At 36.1% G+C, this 25,840-nt stretch overlaps 1 protein-coding gene across 5 annotated transcripts in view; it reads left to right on the top strand.

Moving 5' to 3' along the window:
- Positions 1-25,840, top strand: part of EPB41 (erythrocyte membrane protein band 4.1) — a 204,283-nt gene that overhangs the window by 146,978 nt on the left and 31,465 nt on the right. For 3 of the 5 annotated variants that reach the window (XM_075995895.1, XM_012750476.3, XM_075995880.1), the window contains exons 12-16: positions 1,531-1,739; positions 4,967-5,023; positions 5,192-5,233; positions 6,218-6,280; positions 11,737-11,913. In XM_075995895.1, the coding sequence (XP_075852010.1) occupies positions 1,531-1,739; positions 4,967-5,023; positions 5,192-5,233; positions 6,218-6,280; positions 11,737-11,913 (548 nt within the window). The remainder of the gene's footprint in view (positions 1-1,530; positions 1,740-4,966; positions 5,024-5,191; positions 5,234-6,217; positions 6,281-11,736; positions 11,914-25,840) is intronic. The other 2 variants (XM_075995889.1, XM_075995898.1) reach the window with 2 other exon arrangements.

Here is a 25,840-nt window from a genome sequence, read left to right on the forward strand (position 1 = left end):
AAAATCACTCCCAGTTGAGAACCACTGTTCTGAATATATTAGGGAATAGGAATGAATTAGTAAGATTCTGGGAAACAGTAGGACAGAATTCAAAAGGTGTTTTTTTGTTTTGTTTTGTTTTTAGGACTGAAGGCCAAAGATTTTGAATTCATATTATTTTAATCAAATGATTTATTATTAAAAGGGAAAGTATCTGATTCAAAGATTTGCCCTTATAAGCATCAAAAAATAGTCCATGTCTTATGAGAAGAGCCATTTATCAGACCGTTTTGTAATCATTCCAAAGAGGCTTTACAGAAGAAATCAGACTTAATTTTTTTTTCCTAGAATATATTTTTAGGTTCCTGTAATCACCTAAAAATAAACAGATCTTTATTTCAAAAAGTCTTCATGGAAGAAACCAGACTGAGTTAACCCTTTTTTTTCCCTCCACAGACAACATTGCAAGTTCTTGAAACTAACATATTACAAGATTAACAGGTTTTCAATTTACTTTATTTTATTTTTTTGAGACAGAGTCTGGCTCTGTTGCCCAAGCTAGAGTGCCGTGGCATCAGCCTAGCTCACAGCAACCTCAAACTTCTGGGCTCAAGCAATCCTTCTGCCTCAGCCTCCCGAGTAGCTGGGACTACAGGCATGCGCCACCATGCCTGACTAATTTTTTCTCTATATATATTTTTAGTTGTCCAGATGATTTCTTTCTATTTTTAGTAGAGATGGGGTGTCTCTCTTGCTCAGGCTGGTCTCGAACTCCTGACCTTGAGAGATCCACCCACCTCGGCCTCCCAGAGTGCTAGGATTACAGGTGTGAGCTACGGTGCCCAGCCTCAATTTCTTTTCTTACTTTGATCTTGTCTCCCCTGAATTTAGCATTTATGGAACATGATTGTTAACACATTTTAGGGCACATTTAGCTTTCTCATTGCCATCAGTTAAGTGGCAAAGCACTAATGTTTTATATTTTACCTTCTGAATGATAGCACACTAGACTTTGTAATATTCGTACGTGTCCTGGATTCACAGTTATTTTGCCTGATGACTTTAAAGTAGTATGGTGGGCCGGGCGTGGTGGCTCACGCCTGTAATCCTAGCACTCTGGGAGGACGAGGAGAGAGGATTGCTCAAGGTTAGGAGTTCAAAACCAGCCTGAGCAAGAGCAAGACCCCGTCTCTACTAAAAAAATATAAAGAAATTAATTGGCTAACTAAAAATATATAGAAAAAATTAGCCGAGCATGGTAGTGCATGCCTATACTCCCAGCTACTTGGGAGGCTGAGGGAGAAGGATTGCTTGAGCCCAGGAGTTTGGGGTTGCTGTGAGCTAGGCTGACGCCATGACACTTTAGCCCAGACAACAGAGCAAGACTCTGTCTATAAATAAATAAATGAATGAATGAATGGACAGAGCAAGACTCTGTCTATGAAAGGAAGAAAGGAAGGAAGGAAGGAAAGAAAAGAAGAAAGAAAGAAAAGAAGTATGTATGGTGGCTCTTGCCTTGACTTGTTCTTTCCTTTTCACTTTCTCCCACAGCAGCAGCTGCTGATTCAGCAGACCGAAGTCCTCGGCCCACCTCTGCACCAGCCATTGCTCAGAGTCAGGTCACAGAAGGCGGTGTCCCAGGAGCATCTGTCAAAAAAACAGTGGCCCCCAAAGCACAGAAGGAAACAGTGAAGGCTGAAGTGAAAAAGGAAGAAGAGCCACCTGAGCAAGCTGAGCCAGAGCCCACAGAAGCATGGAAGGTATGTCCTAAGTCCAAGTATCTGGCCACGTCACTTTCTGATTTAGAGGTTTTAACCCCTTGGCCAGGAAGGTTTACAAAGCAATTGATTATTCATGTAGAATCCTAACAAAGTTATGCCTCATTCTTTCTGAATGAAAACATACCCCATGATCCTGTAAAATATTTCCGTAGAATTATATCAATAAGACTATAGGCTATCCCAGAAGTTTTCAGGTGACCCACACCTTGACCCAACTTAGTGTTTTTAAAAATGTGCTTATAGAACACACTAGCTACTTTTGCTAGGTGATTAGGAAGAAAAAAAAAAAAAAAAAAGAACACACTAGCATGGCTAATCATTTGCTTTTTAAAACAATTTTTACTCATCCAGAAGAAATCTCCACATTGCTTTTTAAGAGTAAGGTCTGCTATTGTGATTAAAATATAATTTGATTTTATAAGATGGACTGTGCACATTTCCAAAGAATAGGTGCTGTAGAAAGCACATCTGTGTGGTTGTTCAGATCTTAAGTAGCTTTATAAAAAGGGGAAGATCCATTATGTAGGAGAGGTTATACTGCTGAGTTGCTCATGGTTCTGAGTTGATTATATACCATAGTCACTTCACTGTGTTGAAAAATCACCAATTTAAGTAATAGATTTCTAAGGAGTAACAGTAATTGGACTGCTCTTTTATGTGTTGATAAACTTTTAAACACATCTAAGCAGTGATGGAATTGAGATACTAGTTCATATTTATTGTAAATATAGGTCTTACTGTGGCCACCAGGAATTATGAGAAGCAGTCTTCATAAGAAGTACAGTTGAATATGTTTATTAAGAAAGTTAAAACCATGTATAACCTTAATAAGTGCTCTCACCTTGGTAGATGGATTAATCCTGTTCTTTTGGAGCCAGATCAATATCTAGTTTATCTGTAGACCAGTGGACAGTCTAATTCTGTTTTAACTGTTTAAAAAAAAACAACTATTAAATATGGCATACAGTTTACTGTCCTTTTGAGACAACCAGGAGTCCAGAGAGCAAAACAGATCGAATGAATGGTGGGTGTTATCATTTCTGTGCCTAGCCAGATGTTTATAACATTGGCCATCAGGTTCACTGTCAGCAATGCCTTAATGTTTGACTACCTTCTCAGTTTTTAATGTTAGAATATCTTACCTGGCACTTTTGACTAGCCCTTCATTTGTTAATGCTAACTGGAAAGTGTTGGATTACTAGAGTTGTCAGGGGAATCTTCCTGAGTGGCTTAGATTCCTCTGGCTTTCTGCTAACTTACTTGTTCTCGTTTTGCCTATAAGACAGACACAAATATATTCAAGAATAAGTTCCTTTTGTTTTGTGGACCTCAGCAGAGTAAAGCATCACTACCTGGTATAAGCTTTCCATCTAAGTGCCAATAGGGGGTCTTCTTGCCAATTAATTCTATCTAAATACATATATTCATGTATCTCAAAATGAGAGTAAAAACCACCTCTGATAACTTATTACTATAATATTAATGGCAGAATTAAGAGTTACTCAGCAGATTTTATTTGTAGCAATTAGAAAATAATTATGGCATTTACCCGAAGCCGTATTTATTGTATAAAGCAATAATAATAATAAAGTAGTCTAGTAACTGTAAATTTCATTATCTAACAGTAGTTCGCCAGATAGAGAAGCTTTTTGTCATCCTGGGTCATTTGACAAGGTCTTTTCTGCAGGTGTAGAGGTAATACCTCTCCCCCATGTATGTCTTTATCTCATGTAATGTTCTGTTTAGGGGCATACATAGAACTGCTGTTGCTATTGGGCCTCATTTCTTAAACAGAAGTAAAGGTTCTTAATTTCCTGCTGTTGGATTGCTAAGGACCCAAAGCAAAAAGAAATCATTACTCATTTAAACAAGGAATTTAAGCCTTATAACATTTTAAATTATAAAATAATTTAAAACTACCATTTGCTAAGTATACACAGTTTCAGGAAGACATTATCTCCATTTTATCAATAAGAAAATTTAAGCTCAGAGAGGTGAAATAACTTGTTAATGGCCACACAGCAAGTGTGCTGGGACTCAGAGTAGAAATGACCCAAATTGTTAATTATCCCTGGTAGTTAAAAGTGCTGTAGCTGTGCCTATGATTGACAGTGTCACAAAGTTTGGTGTTTTCTTATTTTTTTTAGTTTCAGTCCTAAAGAAAATAGTACAATGACATTATACTCCAAAGTAATGCTGCTTAGTGTAATTGAAAAGAATGTCAAAACCACAGATTGATGAGTTTCTATAAAGAACTTAATAATACAAAGTGATTGATTTAACCCTTAATAAAAACAATCAGTTTTCTAATTTGAAATATCCAATGCTTTAATGCATTACTCACTCTATTATGCTTCCTCTTAATAGCATGTCTTTTTAAAAATAATTACTCCATTTTCTGTATATAAAATGACATTACTAAAGACATTCTAAAGCTAGGTAGGAGGCCTTAGCTATTCTCTTTCCCCTCTTAAGGATGAATCTTGCTCTTCTACAAAACACATGGGCTCCAGTTCCCTAGAGAGGAGATTACAGCGTTGAATGTTGCAGCTGAGTCCTGTGTGTGCTTATTTATAAATCAGCCCTGGAAGTAATTGCATGTGTCAGTTATAATTTGGATTGAGTTTATTTTGATGTTTTGTTGTGTAATAAACTGAAGGGTGACACTGCCTTCTTAAATATATTGATCAACTAACAAAATCTATTGTATTTACCAGTTTGGTGTCATATGTGGTTTATTACATGTGTGTTTTGACTGTAAAGATTTTCTTTTTATTTCTAACTATCATGTATGCCATACATTGATATCTTCATTCATAAATTATTTTTAAATGTTATTTAAATTACTTCCAGATCATTAAAAAAAAGGCAAAATAAAAATTTGGCTGTAGCATTAATATGCCTAAATTATTTTTAATGAGTACTTTTTTATAAATAAGTATAAAATATTTTCTTTGTCAATAGAATAATTACCTTGATTTTCTTTTTTGACAATTTGGATATCCATATGACCTCTTCAGCCTTGAAAGTGTGATGGTAAACTAACAGATTGCTTTGGAAGTAATATCCTTCCCTGTAACACCCCCAATAAGACTGCAACATTATGATTACATATCAACTTAAAGATGCAGCTTATTTGAAAGCAATACTTTTCATAGAAGCCTACTAACCTAAGATGTTTTTACAACTTTATTTCTTAAATGTAGGTGGAAAAAACCCACATCGAGGTCACAGTACCCACCTCAAATGGTGACCAAACACAGGTTTGTGCCAACAAGCCACTTGTTCCTTTTTTCCTCCATCCCCTTAGTTTTTTTTTCCTCCCTTACTCCCTTCTCCTTAAAAAAATTATAAAATGAAGGTTCAAACAAACTTCAATGAGCCAATATTTTATCATTTTTCTTTCTTTTTTTTTAATTATGGCAAAACAGAAGCTTGCAGAAAAAACTGAAGATCTGATAAGAATGAGGAAGGTTAGACATTTCTCACTTTCACAAAACTACATCGCCATCTTACCCATACGAACTTATAATGCATTAAAAAGACAGTGATCCATTCTTTTCATTGATTTCTCTTAATCAGAAGTCACTTTCAAATAACACATATATACATACACATATACACACATATATATGTACCAAAGAAATTATAATCTTATACCACATATTGAAAGTCTTCATTAAAATAAACATTCTAGTAGGAAAATATCTTTTTAAGAAACATGAAATAATCAGTGAAAGTTAAACCTAGCTTTTATATTTAAACTTTATAAGAACTGTTTCACAATGGCATCATATTCTTGTACTCATTGACAATATTTTATATACATTTATCATAAAAACTGTAGCAGCAACTCCCAGTACTGCTAATATTAATAACTATGGGTCTGACTGCTCTGTGCCTCATTCTTTTCATCTACAGAGTGGGATGAATCAGTTCTTACTGAGCATATTTATTGGCTGATCATGTATAAAATGCCCTTAGATCTAACTTATAAAAGGGATTAGATATTAGATATCTAATCTATAGTGTTACTAAGTATAAAATACACCGAAAAGCTAAATAATGTTTTAAAAGCATTTCTTCATTCCATGCCACATGGAACTTAAAAAGCTTTTTAAAGTCATATATTTTAAGGTAACCCTCAAATAGTTCCATTTAAAAAATGAACGTAAAACAGCTTGTTACATAAGAAGCCAATGAAGCCAGGAGCACTGTCTATTTAAATAACATTATCACATTCTTTCATCATTCATGAACAAGGTCATCATTTTCTAGTGGTAATCATGTTCTCTGTGTGTCCTTGTGGTTCTCTGACCATTTCATGTTGGCATATGCTGTGCTGCGGACATTTAATTTTAAATATTTTTTGGTTTGCCAATTTTTAGTTTTTTCCCGCAAGAACAACATTTTAATTTTTTATGCTTTTCTGTTTTTTCCCCCTTTCATTTTCACAGAAAAAGAGAGAAAGACTAGATGGTGAAAACATTTATATCAGACATAGCAATTTAATGTTGGAGGTTTGTATGAACTTGAAGCTTATTTCAGTTGGTTGCCTGGAACCTTCTGCATTCTTTGCTGATCCCCTTTTCTTCATTCTGTGCTGCATTTGGTTTTGCATGCCATTGCATGAGAGAATTTTAGGTTTAAAATGCTTTTGCATGTTGGTAAACATGAAGGTACGCAATCATTTCTCCTTCTGATTCTTTTTAGTTTCCATCTCTCGTACTTATCTGAAAAAATATATGATTGGGACTACCTCTACCTCATGGTTCCATTGTTTTACCCACTTTTAGAAAGTTCTACATCATTATTAAAAGTCCATTGAATTTTCTAAGGGTATAAACTTCTATATGCCCCAAGATGCAAATTTACACTATTCTTTCATTTTCTGAACTTAGAGTATACAAAAAAGTAGGGAAAATGATCACAATTCTGGATGGACTTAAAATATTAAAGTTAAGAAAAAAATGAAGAATGTTCAGAGGGAAAAAGGTAATATACAAGAAAGAAAGAGGGAAGCCTAGCATTTAATTAGTAGTTACTGTAAGATATTTAATCATAAAAATAGGCCTGTGAGCATGGGATTATTATTTTAGAGATAGGAAGATTGAAGCTTAGAGAAATTAAGTAATTTCCCAATGGCCATAGAGCTGGTAAATTGGTAAAGCTAGGATTTGAGACAGGATCTATCTTGACTGTATAAACTGTATTGTTTTCCATTCAGAAATAGCAATATACTGTCTGCTATAGGAATTGTAAGGTTACTTTCTTATTATATACAACATTGGTCAGATTTTTACCAGACATGTATTAGTATACTTCATCTAGTTTTGGGCTCCACACTGGAAAGGAAAATATAAAACTAATTAGAAGATTAGGGGCGGGTACAGTGGTTCATGCCTGTAATCCTAGCACTCTGGGAGGCCAAGGTGGGAGGATTGCTTGAGCTCAGGAGTTTGAGAACAGCCTGAGCAAGAGCGAGACCCCATCTCTACTAAAAATAGAAATTAGCCAAGCAACTAACAATAGAAAAGATTAGCCAGGCATGTTGGCACGTGCCTGTAGTCCAAGTTACCCAGGAGACTGAGGCAGGAGGATTGCTTGAGCCCAGGATTTGAGGTTGCTGTGAGCTAGGCTGATGCCATGGCACTCTAGCCCAGGCAACAGAGTGAGACTCTGTCCCAGTGAAAAAAAAAGAAGATTAGGGAACTCTGTGAGGAAAAATTAAGGAAACTAGAATTGTTTTATATGGAAAAAACTGATGCCAAGTTAGTTTATACATCAGAAAAACTCTTATACTGTATAGAGGTTGATGACCTGATTATTTACATCTCCATTCCGAAAGAAATCTGTATAAACTCTTATATCAGGAATTTAACTTAAATATAAAGGAAATATAAATATATAAGAAAATGATAAACATGATTCCTGCCTTTGGGAAGCTTACAATGTGGGGAATTGGGGAGAATAAAAACAACAAATGAGGCCGGGCGCGGTGGCTCATGCCTGTAATCCTAGCACTCTGGGAGGCCAAGGCGGGCGGATTGCTCATGGTCAGGAGTTCAAAACCAGCCTGAGCAAGAGCGAGACCCTGTCTCTACTATAAATAGAAAGAAAATTAATTGGCCAACTAATATATATAGAAAAAAAATTAGCCGAGCATAGTGGCGCATGCCTGTAGTCCCAGCTACTTGGGAGGCTGAGGCAGCAGGATTGCTTGAGCCCAGGAGTTTGAGGTTGCTGTGAGCCAGGCTGACGCCACGGCACTCACTCTAGCCTGGGCAACAAAATGAGACTCTGTCTCAAAAAAAAAAAAAAAAACAACAACAAATGAGTAAACAAATAGCAATAAGGTAAGCAACAAGTTATTATATAAGCTATGCAGGAAATAAACAGTTTGCTGTGCTGACAAAGGGAATCTAAGTGAGATGAACAGGGAAGGTTTTCTGAGGAGATAATATTTTAACATTAGCTGAGACCTGAAAGATGACCATATATTAAATGTGGTAAATCTTATTAAACTGGAAATTTGAAGAAACTTTTAAAAATAGATCTCTTGTTTAATATATGGTCTCTGATAATTACTTATCCTCATGTCATTCTTTGCCAATACCTATATTTTGAGTACCTTCTGTATATAAAGTACATTGATAAAAGTAATAAAAATTATTATCAGCCTTCATTAAACATGTACTACATGGCAGGCATAATACCAAGTGCTTTAACATGAAGTTTTCCAAGGCTAGACCCTTGGATATTTCAAGCTTGACAACTAGGTCTCATTGTTTTATCACATATCTGAATTTCGACCTGAATGGTTCAGTCTTCAGAGATTAGGAAGGATTGTAAATGTTGGTTGATCTCCTTTACTCAGCAATGTAGCATTATCCAATTCTAAACATGTTTTTTTACTGACTAGTCCATCTTTAGTGCCTTCTCTTAACTGGAACCTGCAGTACCAATCATATATTTGTCATTTGCTCCATGAGGTGTGTTATGGCTTCTGAGACTCACAGAGTTCCTGTGTGTGGTGCATTTCCCCCAGTATTCATTGATAGCCATGAGAGGGGATTTCTAAATAAGTGTGTGTTTGAAAATTAAAACTACTAACTGCCTTTGAGAATATTTTATGTTTAATGAACTGTTTAGTTTGATTGCTGCTAAAATTATAAAATGATAGTCATCAAAAAGTGTCTAACCTTAACACAGCCAAAGTAATTTGACCATCATTCTTTAGTTATTGTAAAAAGTTTTTTTCTCCCCTAAGGAAGTTCTCTCAAATTATCTATCACTCTAGTAGGTTTTTTTTTTTTTTAAAGCATCCCTCTTCCCCCCTTCTCCTACCCCGCCCCCACTAATGCTTTGTTCTGGCACAAATAAGGTCGAGTTCATTTTTAGATCTACCGCCTCCTCCTCCATCTCCCAGAGAGAATCTGTAGCAAGTGTCTATGACAAATTCTATTTGGAACAGGTCCCTTTGAGATCTTAATTTTACTCTGTGCCCCCACAGGTTTCCAACAAAGCCAGCTAAGAAGGATGGAGAAAGCTCCCTCAGAAGCTACTGGTTTTATTGAAATATTTATTTTCTTAGGTTCTAATCCAATCAAAAGCTGGGCAAGAAGGATAACAAATCACCAGTCTCTCATATTATAAGCTAACTCAGAGAGTTATGATTTTACCATAGCATTTCTTGCTCATTATTGTTTTACTCTATTTACACTTTTAACTCATCTAAACATGTTAAGTTGTTCTTGGCCCAAACAGATTTAATTTCTAGCCAGGAGCTGGGTCACAGGGCCTTACATGCCTGGTAGGTTTCAGTTTTTGAGCAGGCTTGTTCATGCTTTTCTTTAGCTAGTAAACATGCTTTTCTTGCTTTCAGCTAGAACAAAGGTGCAAACTGTTGTTTCCCCATGGTGAAACCCATATTCATAAGATATACTTAGATTTCATCCCAGCAAGCAAAAGATACTCTTACAGTGGGGGAGCTACAGGATTGCCCTTTTTGGGTTAGTTTTCTCTTTGACTGATCTCAGTGTAAATATCCATGGTTCAGTCTTGCAAAAATAAAAAGAATAGACTAGTAAATGAATTTTCTGAATGAATACCTCTAGAAGCAAAATGTCGTATGTCTCACTGATTCTTTTTCCTATGCTATTTTCCCTTTGAATTGCTTTTGCAAAGCTTTATTTAGTTGAAATCTATATTGCTCTCACAAGAAAACTTTTAAACAAATTTTAATTGAAATGAATTCTGATTTTTTTCCCCAAAACACAGCTATTTCTCACAGAGCCAAAAAGGAAAGACTAATCCCAAAATTCACCCAGCATATTAGGAGATATATTTAGCATTATGCTTTTCTTGGATACAGAGCTGCCTTGACATGTAATAAACACAGAATTTTTTGCAGTTATCAAGTGATGGGCTCCCACATGTTTTGATCTCAAGCATGAATCTTTTAAGTTATTTTGAAGTGTTGGACAAAGAACATTTGATTTTTTGTCTTCAAGTTATATTTGCCAGACTATTTTTGGTCAAGTCTCCTTTTTGAAAGTTATTAAATACCTCCTTTTACATAAACCTGAATATTATTTCTAGCTCATACTTTATTAACCTTAGTTTTGATCCTTTCCCCCTAGAATATCCCCTTTAAGAGCTCATCCCAAAATTGGTTGCCCAGTATTCAAATCTGCTGGAACACTTGAATTACTTTAAATTGTCAATAAGATATAAAAGGTATTTGAACTCTTGTTAACTCCTAATCCATTGAAGGTTAGTGGAAGAAGTTTCTATTTCAAATTGTACTAAGGGAGGAAGTGAAGCTGTTAGACATTGGAAAGCATAAAGCTTTTAGTTTGTGTGAATAATATTGACCCAAAAAAGGCCATTATATTACTTACTCCTGAGTGATTTTTCAGAGGTGATAACAACCTGCTTTTGATGCTTTAACTAGCAATTTCAGTAATGAATTTTAATGTTAAAAAGGGGCTATTCCTGGCCTGGCGCGGTGGCTCACGCCTCTAATCCTAGCACTCTGGGAGGCCAAGGCGGGCGGATTGTTCGAGATCAGGAGTTCGAAACCAGCCTGAACAAGAGTGAGACCCCGTCTCTACTATAAAAAGAAAGAAATTAATTGGTCAACTAAAATATATATAGAAAAAATTAGCCGGGCATGGTGGTGCATGCCTGTAGTTCCAGCTACTCAGGAGGCTGAGGCAGTAGGATTGCTTGAGCCCAGGAGTTTGAGGTTGCTGTGAGCTAGGCTGGCACCACGGCACTCACTCTAGCCTGGGCAACAAAACGAGACTCTGTCTTAAACAATAAAAGGGGTGGGGGGGGGGCTATTCCTGTTTATCAAAAAGCAAAATCAGCCACCTAGTAATAGAGAAGCAAAACTATCTCCAGGTAGAAATAGGAGGGCTACTATATATTTGTACCTCACCAAGACAAGACTGCCAATAGTGGAAGTTGAATCTTTTATATTGTTCTTCATTTAACAGTTTTTTAATTGCTATCTCCATCCTGCCGAGCTGAGCCTAAATCAGTTCCTATCAAGTTGAGGCTAATTGAGTTGTGGGGTTACCTCCTTGGGATGAGGAGTGAGAGATCTGGTACTGTATCATAATGGGAAGGAGAATTATAAAATTAAGGGGTGAGCTTAATTTTATAATTATATAATTATAAAATTTAGGGGTTATAATTATATAATTATAAAATTTAGGGGTTATGTAACTGTTGAGAACTATAGGGTTGTAATGCTTCACTGCTTCCAAGAAAAGCACTTTATTTAAAAAAAAAAAGCAAGCAAATATGCCATGTGTATATTTACAATTAGAATGCAATTGATAGATTTGTAACATATATCCTGGATGTGGTGTGTTTTCTACCAGTGCCCAGTCTCTGATGGGTTGCCCTTGGTGTGTTTTTTGTCTTGATTATTTATTGTTTTGCATCTTTGTCCTTTCAACTGTAGGATTTAGATAAGAGTCAAGAAGAGATCAAAAAGCATCATGCCAGCATCAGTGAGCTGAAAAAGAACTTCATGGAATCTGTACCAGAACCACGGCCTAGTGAATGGGATAAACGTTTATCCACTCACTCGCCCTTCCGAACGCTTAACATCAACGGGCAAATCCCCACAGGCGAAGGAGTGAGTACTTTGTCTGACATGACCAGTTGTGAGAAAGAATGGAATAAATGTTTTTGTATATTAGTATTCTGTACAAGAGAGAAAGCTTAGAGCTCATATTTGGCTTTGATGCCTGACAAATTCATTTTAGTTTTAAGGCATTCATAATCAAGCATTTATTTTTTAAGTCAGGTAGGCTACCCAGTCCAATTATGGAGGCCATTTAGAGTTACCAGTAGATGATTAGGCTCTGAGAACTGTCTCTGCAGCTACATGCTTCGACTAATATGTGTTTATAAACTGACCATAAGCCAATAGAGCTTTGTTTATATTCAAACTATGTCTTCAAGGACCAGAAAGTTTACTAAATTTAGTAAGGTCAAAATTAGAAAGGATTACCATTTTTTAAAACTTTTTTGAACACTTACACAACTTAGAAGTATCTGGAATGGTTGCTCACAAGTATATATTAAACCAAGGAGGCTCCTAAGCCAGAGAACACAGAACACCAAGTATTAATGATCATATTTTGATTTTAGAAAAACTACTGATGTTTTATTTTATCTTTATGTGTAACGTCAAACTTTTAATACACTGTTTTGTAAGACAGTCACAATTAGAGAAGGACAGAGGTATCTTTCAGGAGCTGTTCTTTTTCTATTATTGTTATCATTACCTGTTTTAGAAATCCTACATATAAATAAATAAATCTGTTTATTGAAAATGAAATTGAAAGTTACCTTGAGCATATATCCAAAAAGTCTTTATCTTTAGCCAGTACAGGTTAAATATTTATACAAATAGTTGCAATGACTCAGTGAGTGATTGTAATGATTGAGACGTCAGGTGCTCGTTTCCCCCCAAAACAATAGCAATTCTAATTAAGAAAGGTAAGGTGATGTCTTAATTTAAAAACTGGATTTTTTTTTTTAATTTTCAGAATTCATGGTAAACTATCCAAATTATTGTTTAGTTTCTGGAACTGGAGAAGGTGATAAAAGTTGGTTCACAATGAATACTTTTTGTATTTTCCAAAGTGTGGTTAAAATTGGCTGACAGTTCTCCAGAGGTGAATCAGTTTCACAAGTTCAGGCTGGAGAATACCTGAAAGATGAGCAGCTAAATAGAGTTACCCGGGATGATAGGAGCACTGTTGCTCCTACTTACTGTTCTCTAAGCCTACATTTTCTGATACAAGGGACATTAGTTTTGTTTTCTAAATCCAAAGCATGTACTCTGAACTGAGACAATAGCCCCACTTTCTGGGGTTATTTCATTGTCAGCCAGATATTTCATTTTGATGTGTCACTAATAAGAAGGCTCATAAAGGGTCTAGCAGTATTAGTTGTGACTTGATTTAATTGAGAGGGTTTTGCTAACAGAATGATTCTGAACAAGTAATTTATCTTATTGGGCCCTCAGTTTATAGAGTAGATGATGTTTAAGGTCCTTGCTAACTCTGAAATTCTATAAGTCTATGACTCTATGAGAAAATGCCCTGTTGCTATCTCACCTGGTTAACTCTATCTGTAAACCATAACTGTATATTTTCTAGTTTTCTTTTTGACTCTATGCAAGTGACAAAAGATGCTTAACTACTTTCAAAAAGTACTCTCTTGGATGAGGTTGGGTAAATTTGCATCGGTCTCCATTTCCAGAAAATATCTTATGTCTTTTAATAGAAATCCTTCAGAAATCATCTCAAGGCCAGTTTTAGGAATGGTGATGTCATTCTCTGTACTTTAAAGAAATTACTTTTTATAAACTCAACTAGATCCATGGGGAGTACTTGAACAATTTTAGGTCTATGCTATTATCCCTCTAAAGGAATGGTGGAATAAATAAGAACTGTACTGTGGGTGACCTTTTATATTGGGATAATTCCCCTTTCTGGCATATCTTACTTTTTCTTTAATAATTAGGATAATATTTCTGTTCTCTGGGGATACCTCTTCCACCTTTGACAGCATTGTTGTTGCATTGCAAGGCAACTGAATTTTATATAATTTGTGTATGACCAGGTGAAGAAAACCTCTGTCCTTCACTCGGAAAGAAAGGTTGGTGGGCCAGAGGTAAAGCTGCTGTTATGATTTGTGCTTCTCAGTCAGAATTTGCTCTTGTCATGGCACCAAGCAGATAATCTCCCCAGAACTGAACAACAGCTGCTAAACAATTTTTTTTCCTTGCCTATACTAGTAAATTCACATCCACAGCCTTTTGGCCTAACTCATAACACTTTCACTACTGCAGCTTTTGCAGCTTTCAATTTGCTTATTTCGGCGCATGGCTGGTTAAAAAGCTGCATGAAGATGTAAATATGTATTCAGAGAGAAAATGAATTTAATTATGCCCTATTCTTTTTATGTTGTCTTTCTTCTCCTCCTTTATTTTCTTTTAAAAATCATTATAATTTTGCATCCTTTCTTTTTCTTTTTTCTTTTTTGCTGACCAGTCCCCTAGCTACTTTCTCCCTGATACATATCACTTAGGGGTGTGCAAAGAACCGGTGTTGAACTTCCAAACTGATCAGAGAAGGCTGGCTCAACTGAGAGAACTTAGAGCCAAGTTTTTCCTTTCATAGATAACATCTACCTTGACTATGGACCGCAGAGTACAAAAATTATAGAGAAAAACTTCTCAATTGGACAATTGGGGGAAAAAACTTTCCTTAAAAATGTCAGAAGTATTTGCTTAATGTATAAACCTTCATGATGGTCGTTATTATTATTTTTAATCATGATTCAGGGATGGATTTTGCAGTTGTTGAGATCTTGTGGGGTTTTTTCTTTTTCTTTTTTTTTTTTTTTTTTTGGTAGACCTTGGAGGCACATTATAAACTTTTATACTTTTGTTTTTCTTTTGCAGTCTTTGAAATGCATAAGGTTAAGATTTTTAGTTCCTTAAGCAAAAGCTAATTGCCATGCTGAATGAACTGTTGCAGTTTTTTAAGTCTATGTGAAGAGATGCAAGGATTACTTTTTATATTCTGCCATTGTATTTGTAATAAAAATAACTTTTTCTGATGGCAAGAAGAATGCTTCATTATTGGCATTGCCAAATTAATGATTGGCAGTACCAAAGCAATAAAAATGACCCCAAATTCATATGTGAATATCCTCAAAGGAGGAATAAATAATGTAACTAAGCCAATGATTGCTTGAACTTCCAGGAGTTCTAATGTTCATTCATTCAAAAAATTATCTATTGATCACCCTGTTGTATTATAGAAACTTTGCCAGGATAAATTGCAAAAAATAAAGTAAAACTAAAATAAAGAGTGTCCAAAAGATCTTTCCAAATCCTTTGCACATTCCCAAGTATCATTTTTGAGCATTTTCCATCTGTCATTTTGTTCATCTTATTCTGTCTTTCTTGATCTTCTACCGTGAAAGCAGACACAGGAACGTGCTCTGTTAGTACAGGATGAAGAGAAAATTAAAAGGCAAGAGAGATCTACTGAAAGAGCCTTGCCCCAGCAAGAAAATGAAGAAATTCTTCCCAAGGTTTCTATTCCAATCCCTGAGGATCACAAGTCTCTCAAAAAGTGCCACCTCTACTTTAATACTTTTCCATCTCCTCGTATTCCTTTCATGATGTCTTTTCTCGTGGTCCTTGTATTGGCTGTTTGGTGGTTGGTCTTTCTGTGATTGGAAAACAGGGTGCTTGTCTGAAATGTCAAGACTAAAAAGATCATTGAACTTTTGTCCTTGGCTTCAACTGTGTTATCCCTTGTATGATGCCTTCTGATCTTGATAGTTCACTGTCCTAGGGAAGCTCTTATGATCATTTTTCTGTCAATAAAATGTTACTCTTTGTAGAGTATGTATTGTGGGGTACAAAGGAGTAGCAATGGATTCTCTAAGCCAGGTTTTCTGCACCGCAATTTAAACAAATCAGATTTAAGCATATGGCAGGTTGGGACTTTTCCCAAAAGCTTTAACTCTTTTATCCTGCATGTTCTTATTGTTAACTGTTGCTATGCCCCCCTATCCAATTTCGCACACAAACCAGGATACTCTCTAGAAACATTTAATGGAATATTTTCCTAATCTTCTGTAGTCATTTGTGTGGCATGGGCTCTGTAGTTTAAGAAAAAATTCAACTTGCTAACCTTTCAAAAGCCTTAAAAATGATAACATTTTAGTCCACAAATCCATAACCACTCCTTTTCTGAGAATATCAAACCAGTATATACAAAGGCCTTTTCTGGAAAAGGGCTTTTGACTTCTGTGGCCTTTTCATTAACTATTTCTGAGTGTGCTGGGACCGATGACTTTATCCTGCCTAATAGTATAGAAGAGATCTTCCAAGGTTAAATACCATCTTTTCATAAATAGAGTGTTAATATGATTTAAGGAAAATGGTGCTGGTGCCCCTTTGCCTCCAGCCAGGGCTGAATTCCCCAGACTGCTCAACCTATCCTCAAACGTCCTGGAATATAAATTTATTCAAAACCTGTACAAAAACAAACACTTCTCTGAATTTAAATACTGTGTTATTTCTTTATGGCTTAAGTAATTATATTGCTAGAAGCAATATTTAGCCATCATGATAAGCTTAAAATGTATATTGATATACTTTGTTTTCTTGATACACTTCAGACCTGTTTGTTCTTGCACTTATGTTGAAATCAATTGTTTTTAATCAATGGCCTTGTGAGCTAAAGTTCTATTGTGACAAATTATGTGTCCTGTTTGCATGTTGATTTATAAGACTTCCCTGAAGTAAATATGAGTAACACTGTCTCTTCAGAACATAACTTGGATGCCTAACCTGTCATTTTTTACCTCAATATTAATGAAACTTTGCATGTAGCTTGCTTTTTATGGCACTCAAATGTACCAGTATGGATGATTTGGTTAATGTCTCAAATATTTGTTTTGAAATCTGGGTTTTATAGGGTTATCAAACTGAGATTACTGAATTTTGTTTTACTTTTCAATGCTTTTCAGCAGATGAAACTTCTAAAGAAGACTTTTTATTTTTGAGAAGTCCTCTTAGCACAAAAAAAAAGAGAGAACAGTAAAGCCAAGAATCTTTTGTCCTTCAGCAGCCACCAGTATTGATCAATTGTCTCTGGAGATGTGTAGAAATAATTTTTTGGTTTTTCCTGAAAACTGCTACTCTATCATTAAAGGCTTTCCCTAAAAAATGGGAAAAGAGGCAAGGACTGAGTTAAATTTAAAAATCTGGTGTGCATATATATTTTTCATGTCATAGGCTATGTCTATTCATAACAAATATTTTATACTATAATAAGCATATTTATTGATTCACTCAGAATATGAAAAGAGAGACCTGAAATCAACCTGAAATATTGCAGAGATATTCTGTAACTCAGAAAGTGATTATCATAAGTACTCTCCTCTATCTGTGACAAGAACTTTCTTTAATGAAATAACAAATGCTTAAGTATGAACTATTCATTTATTTAAAAAAAACACAAATGAAACTATAGATTATTTGATTAGATTATTTTACGTCTTTTTAAAGGAATTAAAAAGGAAATAATCTTAGAATTTTATTGATGCTTTTGTAACTATTTGAGATTATATTTCCTGAATTTCCAGTTTTCATCTTTGTACATAGTTTTTTATTAATTATTATTGTAAATTTCACCCTGAATTTTGTTTCTCTTTTTATTGGACTTACTCCAAGTCCATTAAAAGTTTAGTAAGCCAATGATACTTTTCAGTTTTCTGAAGTGCAGCAAGAGTCCTCAGAGATTCTTACAGACGGTCAAAGGAGAGGCCATTTTGTTTTGTCAGTAGAGAATGGTTGAGAGGAGAATGGCCAAGCCCTCTACTGGACAAAACTGACCGATGCAGGCTCAAAAGATAGCCATCACAGTTATCAGGGGAAATATATTGGACATTCCAGCTTTGTATAACCTAAAGTTAATGCTGCCAATGTTTGTAACTTAAAGCTGTAAATAGTTTTGGTTTCCTTCCCCCACTTCATTCTGTTCTCAGTACCAAAGGCAGATCCAAATCCATAATGACTTTACCCTGCTTCAGCTTCTTTAATTTTTTTGAGACAGAGTCTCACTTTGTTGCCCAGGCTAGAGTGAGTGCTGTGGCGTCAGCCTAGCTCACAGCAACCTCAAACTCCTGGGCTTAAGCAATCCTTCTGCCTCAGCCTCCCAGGTAGCTGGGACTACAGGCATGCGCAACCATGCCTGGATAATTTTTTCTATATATATTTTAGTTGGCCAATTAATTTCTTTCTATTTTTAGTAGAGACAGGGTTTCGCTTTTGCTCAGGCTGGTTTCGAACTCCTGACCTCGAGCGATCCGCCCACCTCTGCCTCCCAGAGTGCTAGGTACAGGCGTGAGCCACCGTGCCTGGCCTGCTTCAGCTTCTTGATGGCAATTAGTAAATAAAAAATAATTTAGACTAAAAATATCAACAGTACAGACCAGTATAAAGTCTTGGATTTTTGCCTTGGTTTTGCCATTATTCATTTCTAAGGTGACTCTGAAAAGTTCACTTAACTATTTGGTGCCCAGAATTCCACCTAGTATCATGGAGACAAACCTACCTCATGAGAATGAATCTGTAGTATATTCCAGGAACCAGAGGCTCTGGTGGTTGTTAAATTCTTGATCTTTTGGGGGCCAGGAAGGTGGAAATTTTAAAACAAACACATGTTAACTGCTTGAAACTTTTTATTGAAAGTAGGCAATTAAATCCGTGTTTATGGCCGGGCTCGGTGGCTCACTCCTATAATCCTAGCACTCTGGGAGGCCGAGGCAGAAGGATCATTCGAGCTCAGGAGGTCGAGACCAGCCTGAGCAAGAGTGAGACCCTGTCTCTACTAAAAATAGAAAGAAATTAGCTGGACAACTAAAAATATATAGAGAAAAAATTAGCCGGGCATGGTGGCACATGCCTGTAGTCCCAGCTACCTGGAGGCTGGGGCAGAAGGATTGCTTGAACCCAGCAGTGTGAGGTTACTGTGAGCTAGGCTGATGCCATAGCATTCTAGCTGAGGCAACAGAGTGAGACTTTGTCTCAATCAATCAATCAATCAATATGTGTTTATTTCCATCTACTCCTTATTGATATTTGACCAAGCATTTAAAAACTATTAAAGTTAAACTTGTCTTTTCAAATTCATCCTACTCTTAATAAATTCATCTGGCTGGGCATGGTGGCTCACGCCTGTAATCCTAACACTCTGGGAGGCTGAAACTGGAATATTGTTTGAGCTCAGGAGTTCGAGAGCAGCCTGAGCAAGAGTGAGACCCTGTCTCTACTAAAAATTAAAAAATTAGCCAGGCATGGTAGTATGTACCTGTAGTCTCAGCTACTCTGGAGGCTGAAGCAAGAGGATTGCTTGAGCCCAGGAGTTTGAGGTTGCTGTGATCTAGGCTGAGGACATGACAGTGAGGCTCAGTCTTCCAAATAAATAAATAAAACAATATCTTATTCAAATGGTATGCTTAGAGTGAATCATACTGGAAAGTAAACTAAGTATCTATATTTTGGACCTCTCTTTTAGCCATTTTCCTATATGCTAATAATACCACTTGGAATATGAAGGAATTCAGTTTGCAAGGGTCAATTTTACTACTTGTTTTTTTTTGTTTTTTTTTTTTTAAGAGACAGAGTCTCACTTCGTTGTCCAGGCTAGAGGGAGTGCTGTGGCATCAGCCTAGCTCACAGCAACCTCAACCTCCTAGGCTCAAGCGATCCTACTTCCTCAGCTTCCCGAGTAGCTGGGACTACAGGCATGCGCCACCATGCCCTGCTAATTTTTTGTATGTATATTTTTAGTTGGTCAATTAATTTCTTTCTATTTTTAGTATAGACGGGGTCTCGCTCTGGCTGGTTTTGAACTCCTGACCTCGAGCAATCTGCCCACCTCTGCCTCCCAGAGTGCTAGGATTACAGGCGTGAGCCACCATGCCCGGCCCAATTTTACTACTTGTTTACATCTTCTGTGAATGTTTTAAGAGGACAAGTTACTGACTGTTGATTAAGATTAGACTGGAGGTTATCTGAGGAGTAGATTTCCAGTTGTCTTCCTAAAACCTATATTTCTTTCTACTAAATATTATTACAAATTTCACTCTGAAATTTCTTTGGTTGTAAACCAATTCACTTTCTCCTACTTTCCTAAGTCACTTCTATAATACTTCCTATAGATAAGCATATAGGACATATGAGGCATTAGAGGGTCATTTATATTTGAGAAGGTATTGATCAAAATTTATACATGTATTTTACCCAATAGTAAATATTTACAAAAGGAAAACAGGTCAAAAATAATATGAGACAGGTTCTCATTGTTGCTTTTTTGTTTTTTTGGCCAAGGATTTGGAATATAGTAAAGATATAGAACTACTTTGCAGAGTTGCCTTCCCTTATACTCCTCTTCATAGACATTATAACATTCCATACTTCTTTACAGCATTCTCTATAGCTTTGAGAAAGACTATTGTTGCTTGTTTTTTTTTAAGAGACAGAGTCATATTCTTTCACTCAGGCTAGAGTACTATGGCGTGATCATAGCTCACCACAGCTTCAAACTCCTGGCCTCGAGCTATCCTTTCCAAGTGCTGGAATTACAGGCATGAACCAACATGTCCGGCTGATATTATTTTTACTATACATAGAAATTTAGGTTTTTTTTATTACATTCAAATTATCCCTGTTGTTTGTAATTTTGGTACTAGAAACTGAGACAACTACTTATTCTCTGTTTTGCATGGTATGTGGGATTGCTGTATCTGCCTCCTTTGCGCTATAGTGGATAGTATCAATAGGCTGCTCTCATTTCTGCTGCTGTTACCCCTCATGTCTTAGGATCTCCTTTTTACTACAGCAAAATGTGACACAAAAAGAAATACATTGGTGCAGGCCTAGGAAAGAGCACCTGAAATGGTTAAGAAGATATGGTGATTGAGTTAAGGTGCCATATAAAGTTAGGCTAGAAAAGGAAGATTGGTGGCTATCATCAACAATTATAAATTCATGGGGATTTCATTTGGTAAATAAAACTCCTTTCATGCTAGAACTCGAAAGATAAAAAGATCTATGCCCACAGATGAGAAATACAAGATAAAAGCTAAATAAATTAGTAATATCCTAACTAAATATATAGATGACATTGTTGAGAAAGAAAGCATGTTTAGGAATACATTTTTAATATTTTGTGATATCCTAGAGGGCAGCAGTGTCCTCCCCTTTATCATAGTCAGAATCCTGTTTTGGGTTACTAATAGAATAAATCTGGCACTTTAAAGATTAAAAAATCAGGGAAGGCACAGAGTCTCAACTATTTTTTTTTTTTTTTTCTTGAGACAGAGTCTTGCTCTGTTGCCCAGGCTAGAGTGCAGTGTCATCATCATAGCTCACTGCAACCTCCAACTCCTGGGCTCAAGTGATCCTTCTTCCTCAGCCTCCTGAGTAGCTGGGACTACAGGCATGTACCACCATGCTCGGCTAATTTTTGTATCTTTTTGTAAAGATGAGGTCTTGCTTGTTGCCCAGGCTGGTTTCAGATTTCTGTCCTCAAGCCATCTTCCTACCTTGCCCTCCCAGAGTTCTGGGATTACACATGTGAACCACCACATAGGCCCCAACTATCTTTTCTGGTCCCAAAATCAATAAAGGAAATTCAGCCTCTCATTTTTTCTCTACTGTTTTTTTAAAGAAATATATAGGATTCTATCTGAACAAAACAGAGAGAAAAAGATTTAAGGGGAAAACATGGTTACTGTTATCCATTCATTTATTCATCGCCCACCGGCAAGGCACTCTGCAGTGCATTGCAGGAATGCAAAAAGGCAGCATTATCAGAATTTTAGGATTGGATAGGATTCTAATCCAACTCCTCACCCCTCCAATGCCTGACTCTTCTTTATAGTATCATTAAGAGATTTATGGAGTAAAGTCTGTTGTGAAAAAAAGAGAGAAAAAGTAAAATGAATAAAAGAATTAATAGTTTAATATAAAAAATAAAAATAAATTATTAAAAAAAATATTTAGACACCAGTCTTACAGCCTGTGTTTAAATAGCTCCCTAGATAACACATTACATCTTTGGATAGCTCTGGGTGTGTATGTAAATCATTCTTAATATATTAAGTCAAAATCTGTTTGCCTATAGCTTTCACTTATTGATCCTGAATAAAGGCATTTTAAAGAACTTTATATCTTCTTTTACATTATAATTCTTCATACACTTAGAAGGCAACTTTCATGTTGGAATTAGTCACAGTTCTTGCCCTCAGATAACTTACCATCTGATATTGAGATCTATCCCTGTCTTTCTCCTAGTAAGTCCTGCTTTTTTCCTTTTTTTTTTAAGGCCTCTTCTGCTTTTGGTTACTGTCTTTTTCTAGCTATTCTTGTTTTATCAGCTTTCTCTTTCTGGCTCTGTTGCCTATCAGTTGCTTCCCTACCATTTTTTCAGCTTTATGTCCCTACACATTGACTTTCTCTCTCTTGAAAATTTTCAAGTTTATGGTATTCCCAGCTGCTTCGTGGATAACATATGCATTTGTAATTTTTTTTTTTTAATAAGAGTAGGGGTGCCATAGTTTTGTAGCTTTGAAAGTTTTGTGTAACCTAGAATCTGTTGACAGGATATTATTACTATTTTACTTTATTTTTTTGAGACAGAGTCTCACTCTGTTGCCCAGGCTAGAGTGCCATGGCATCAGCTTAGCTCACAGCAACCTCAGACTCCTGGGCTCAAGCAATCCTTCTGCCTCAGCCTCTCGAGTAGCTGGGACTACAGGCACGTACCACCATGCCCAGCTAATTTTTTCTCTATATATTTTTAGTTGGCCGATTAATTTGTTTCTATTTATAGTAGAGATGGGGTCTTGCTCTTGCTCAGGCTGGTTTTGAACTCCTGACCTTGAGCGATCCACCTGCCTCGGTCTTACTATTTTATTTTGAGGAAGCACATACCAGAGCCTGCATTCTAAGTTTGCTTACCTTCTCTGATAGTCTAACTAACCTTTACATATTGAGTGCCCCCGACCAATTTGATTTATACCTGTGTGCTATGATAAAATTACAGAAACTTACTTTATGTTTAACATTCTGGTTATGATTTAGAACCCCACCAGAAAAGGTGATATTAAATATTTGATGTGTTATTAATATATCTTTTAGTTTCTCCTCAAAACTGTGAGATTCTCAAAAGTGAGAGGCCTTGTTTTGTTCAGTTTTGTTTGCCAATCTATCATCTTTGTATTCCAGCTACACATTGCCTTGTACGTAACAATTAATTAATATTTGTTAAACTGAATTAAATGATTAATCACAGATGGCAATGGATAAACTTTAACTTTGGATATAGAATCTCTTGTATTGGGTCATAACTTTGTGTCAGATAAATTATCATATGCCCAGCCAGTAACCAGGAAAGCCCATATATAGCCCAGAAGCCACTATTTCTCTTATTAATCCTATAGCATGGTCCCTGATTTTTTCAAAGAATCTATGTATACCTCCATGGTAGGTGTCAATCTCTGTTGTTAATGTTTTGTAATGTGGTTCACTTAAAGCTCTTATCCATTTGGTACAGGTAATGATCAACTATTTTCATGCTAGAACATATTGTCAAGACGTGTGTATGTCTGTATGTCTAAACTCATCTTGAGTGTGATGTCATAAAGAGAACATTTGCGTTTATCTAAAATACATTGTAGAGAGCAATTTGATACACTTTTCTTGTGTTTTACATGATATAAAAACACCAAATATATCAAACTCTTGTGGGTTTTGTACATCTTGTAGATAAGGGATAGGCAAACTTTTTCTGTAAAGGGCCAGATAATAAATATTTTAGGCTGTGCAGGCCATGGAGTCTGTCACAACTATTCAACTTTGCCATTGTAGAGTGAAATGAATGACCATGACTGTGTTCCAATCAAACTTTATTTATGGACACTGTAATTTGAACTTTATATAATTTTTATGTGTCACTAAATATTATTTTATTTTTTTTCCTAACTATTTAAAAATGTAAAACCATTCTTAGTTCATAGCCATACATAAACAAGGACAGGGTGGGATTTGGCCTGTTGGCCATAGTTTGCTGACCGCTGATATAGACCAAAGAAGTGATTAATTACATTTTCTGCCTTTGTACTATTTTGAAGAGCTGCAGTTGTGATCTTAGCATCTTCATTCAATGTCAAAGTATTTTTTGTTTTGTTTCTGACTAGCAATGAAAAACAAAAGATTAAGGCATTAGTTTCAAGTCATCTGGCAGTCAGGGTACACCTGAACTGTAATCTAAAATACGTACTGTAGGCCGGGCACGGTGGCTCACGCCTGTAATCCTAGCACTCTGGGAGACCGAGGCGGGAGGATGGCTCAAGGTCAGAGTTTGAGACCAGCCTGAGCAAGAGCGAGACCCCATCTCTACTAAAAATATAAATAAATTAATTGGCCAACTAAAAATATATAGAAAAAATTAGCCAGGCATGGTGTCAATGCCTGTAGCCCCACCTACTTGGGAGGCTGAGGCAGAAGGATTGCTTGAGCCCAGAAGTTTGAGGTTGCTGTGAGCTAGGCTGATGCCACGGCACTCTAGTCCAGGCTACATAGTGAGACTGTCTCAAAAAAAAAAAAAAGAAAAGAAAAAAATAAATAAAATAAAATACGTACTGTAACCACCAGAGCACCCTGTCTCTGCCAGTTTTCCAAATTGCTGTGTGTTAACTGTGGTCTTAACTATAGTTAACTGTGTGTTAACTATTCAGTGATGATGCCAGCTACCGCCTTTGTTTGGCTTGGTTTTTTAGCGCCCACCTCCATTTTCCCCAAAGGAATAAAGAAACAACAATTCCAAAATTTACCTTCCCTTTAGTCAAATTTTAGAGATAATGGAATGAATATGTCAAAGAAAGTGCAATGATTTTTACTGTGTGCTTTTGGTATACCTTAGTGTTTTGAGCAGTGGTATAAATTTAAAATTGAGCATCTAAGGAAAACATTTTAGAAGGTTCCTCCTTTCTAATTAATACTTTAAAAATAAAGAGATTTCTCTGAGGGGAATTCCCTAATTCATAGCCTCCTTGGGCAGTATTTACCAATAAGTCAGAATAAAATCAAGTTACCTTCTTTTGGAAATATCTTTGTTCCCTATTTGACATGGTTATATGCTGAAGGATTCCTTGATCTGTAATTAGCTTGGGGAGGTGCTTTCTAATGAATCCCTAAACCCATGTTCCTTTCAGTTACTTTGTCCAGGATCCTTTAACTCTGATACTTGGTTGGACAAGTTGTTTATTCATTAACAGTTCAGCAAGATATTTAAGCCTAAAGAAATTTGCCAAAGAACTTCTCTTTTGGAACATTTTCTTTGATATTTTTCTCATTATTATTTGCTCTGTTAATATGCAAACTTACGAATAAATCTTACGCAGATCTGATTCTGGTTACTACTAATCATTAAGGAAGTAGGAGCCAGTAGTGCTATACGTAGACACCCCTTAATCTCTAAAAAGGAACCTCTGCTTCAGTTGATCAGCAAGAGATGGCTGTCAGCCAGTCTTCTAGAAAAGTTCTGTTTTTTCCATATATTCACTCTTCTGTATGGCCCAGTAATTGTCTTTTTCTTAGTCCTAAGACAGAGACAACCTATTGGTGTGTGTTCAGTTCTCAGAATATTGTTTTAAATCAGCTTTGAACTCATTTGACTATACCAAGTTTTAAAAAAATATTTTTTTCTAACCAATTTAATTAATCACTACAGCACATGTAATTGTCACATCTGTTAGAAGCATTTTAATGTGCTGAATTTTTTGAAGTACTGTACAAATTAGTAGTTATTAACTATCCAGTATTGCCACTCCGATCATATTGAAGAGTGAAGGATGGAGTAGGTGTGGATATGTGGGTGTGAGAAGTGCTTATTCCTCTAACATGGGATTAGCAGAAGACATCTCATTTTATCTCTTACTTCACCTTGGGTAAA

Source organism: Microcebus murinus, chromosome 2 (assembly GCF_040939455.1).
Source record: "Microcebus murinus isolate Inina chromosome 2, M.murinus_Inina_mat1.0, whole genome shotgun sequence".
Lineage (NCBI taxonomy): Eukaryota > Metazoa > Chordata > Mammalia > Primates > Cheirogaleidae > Microcebus > Microcebus murinus.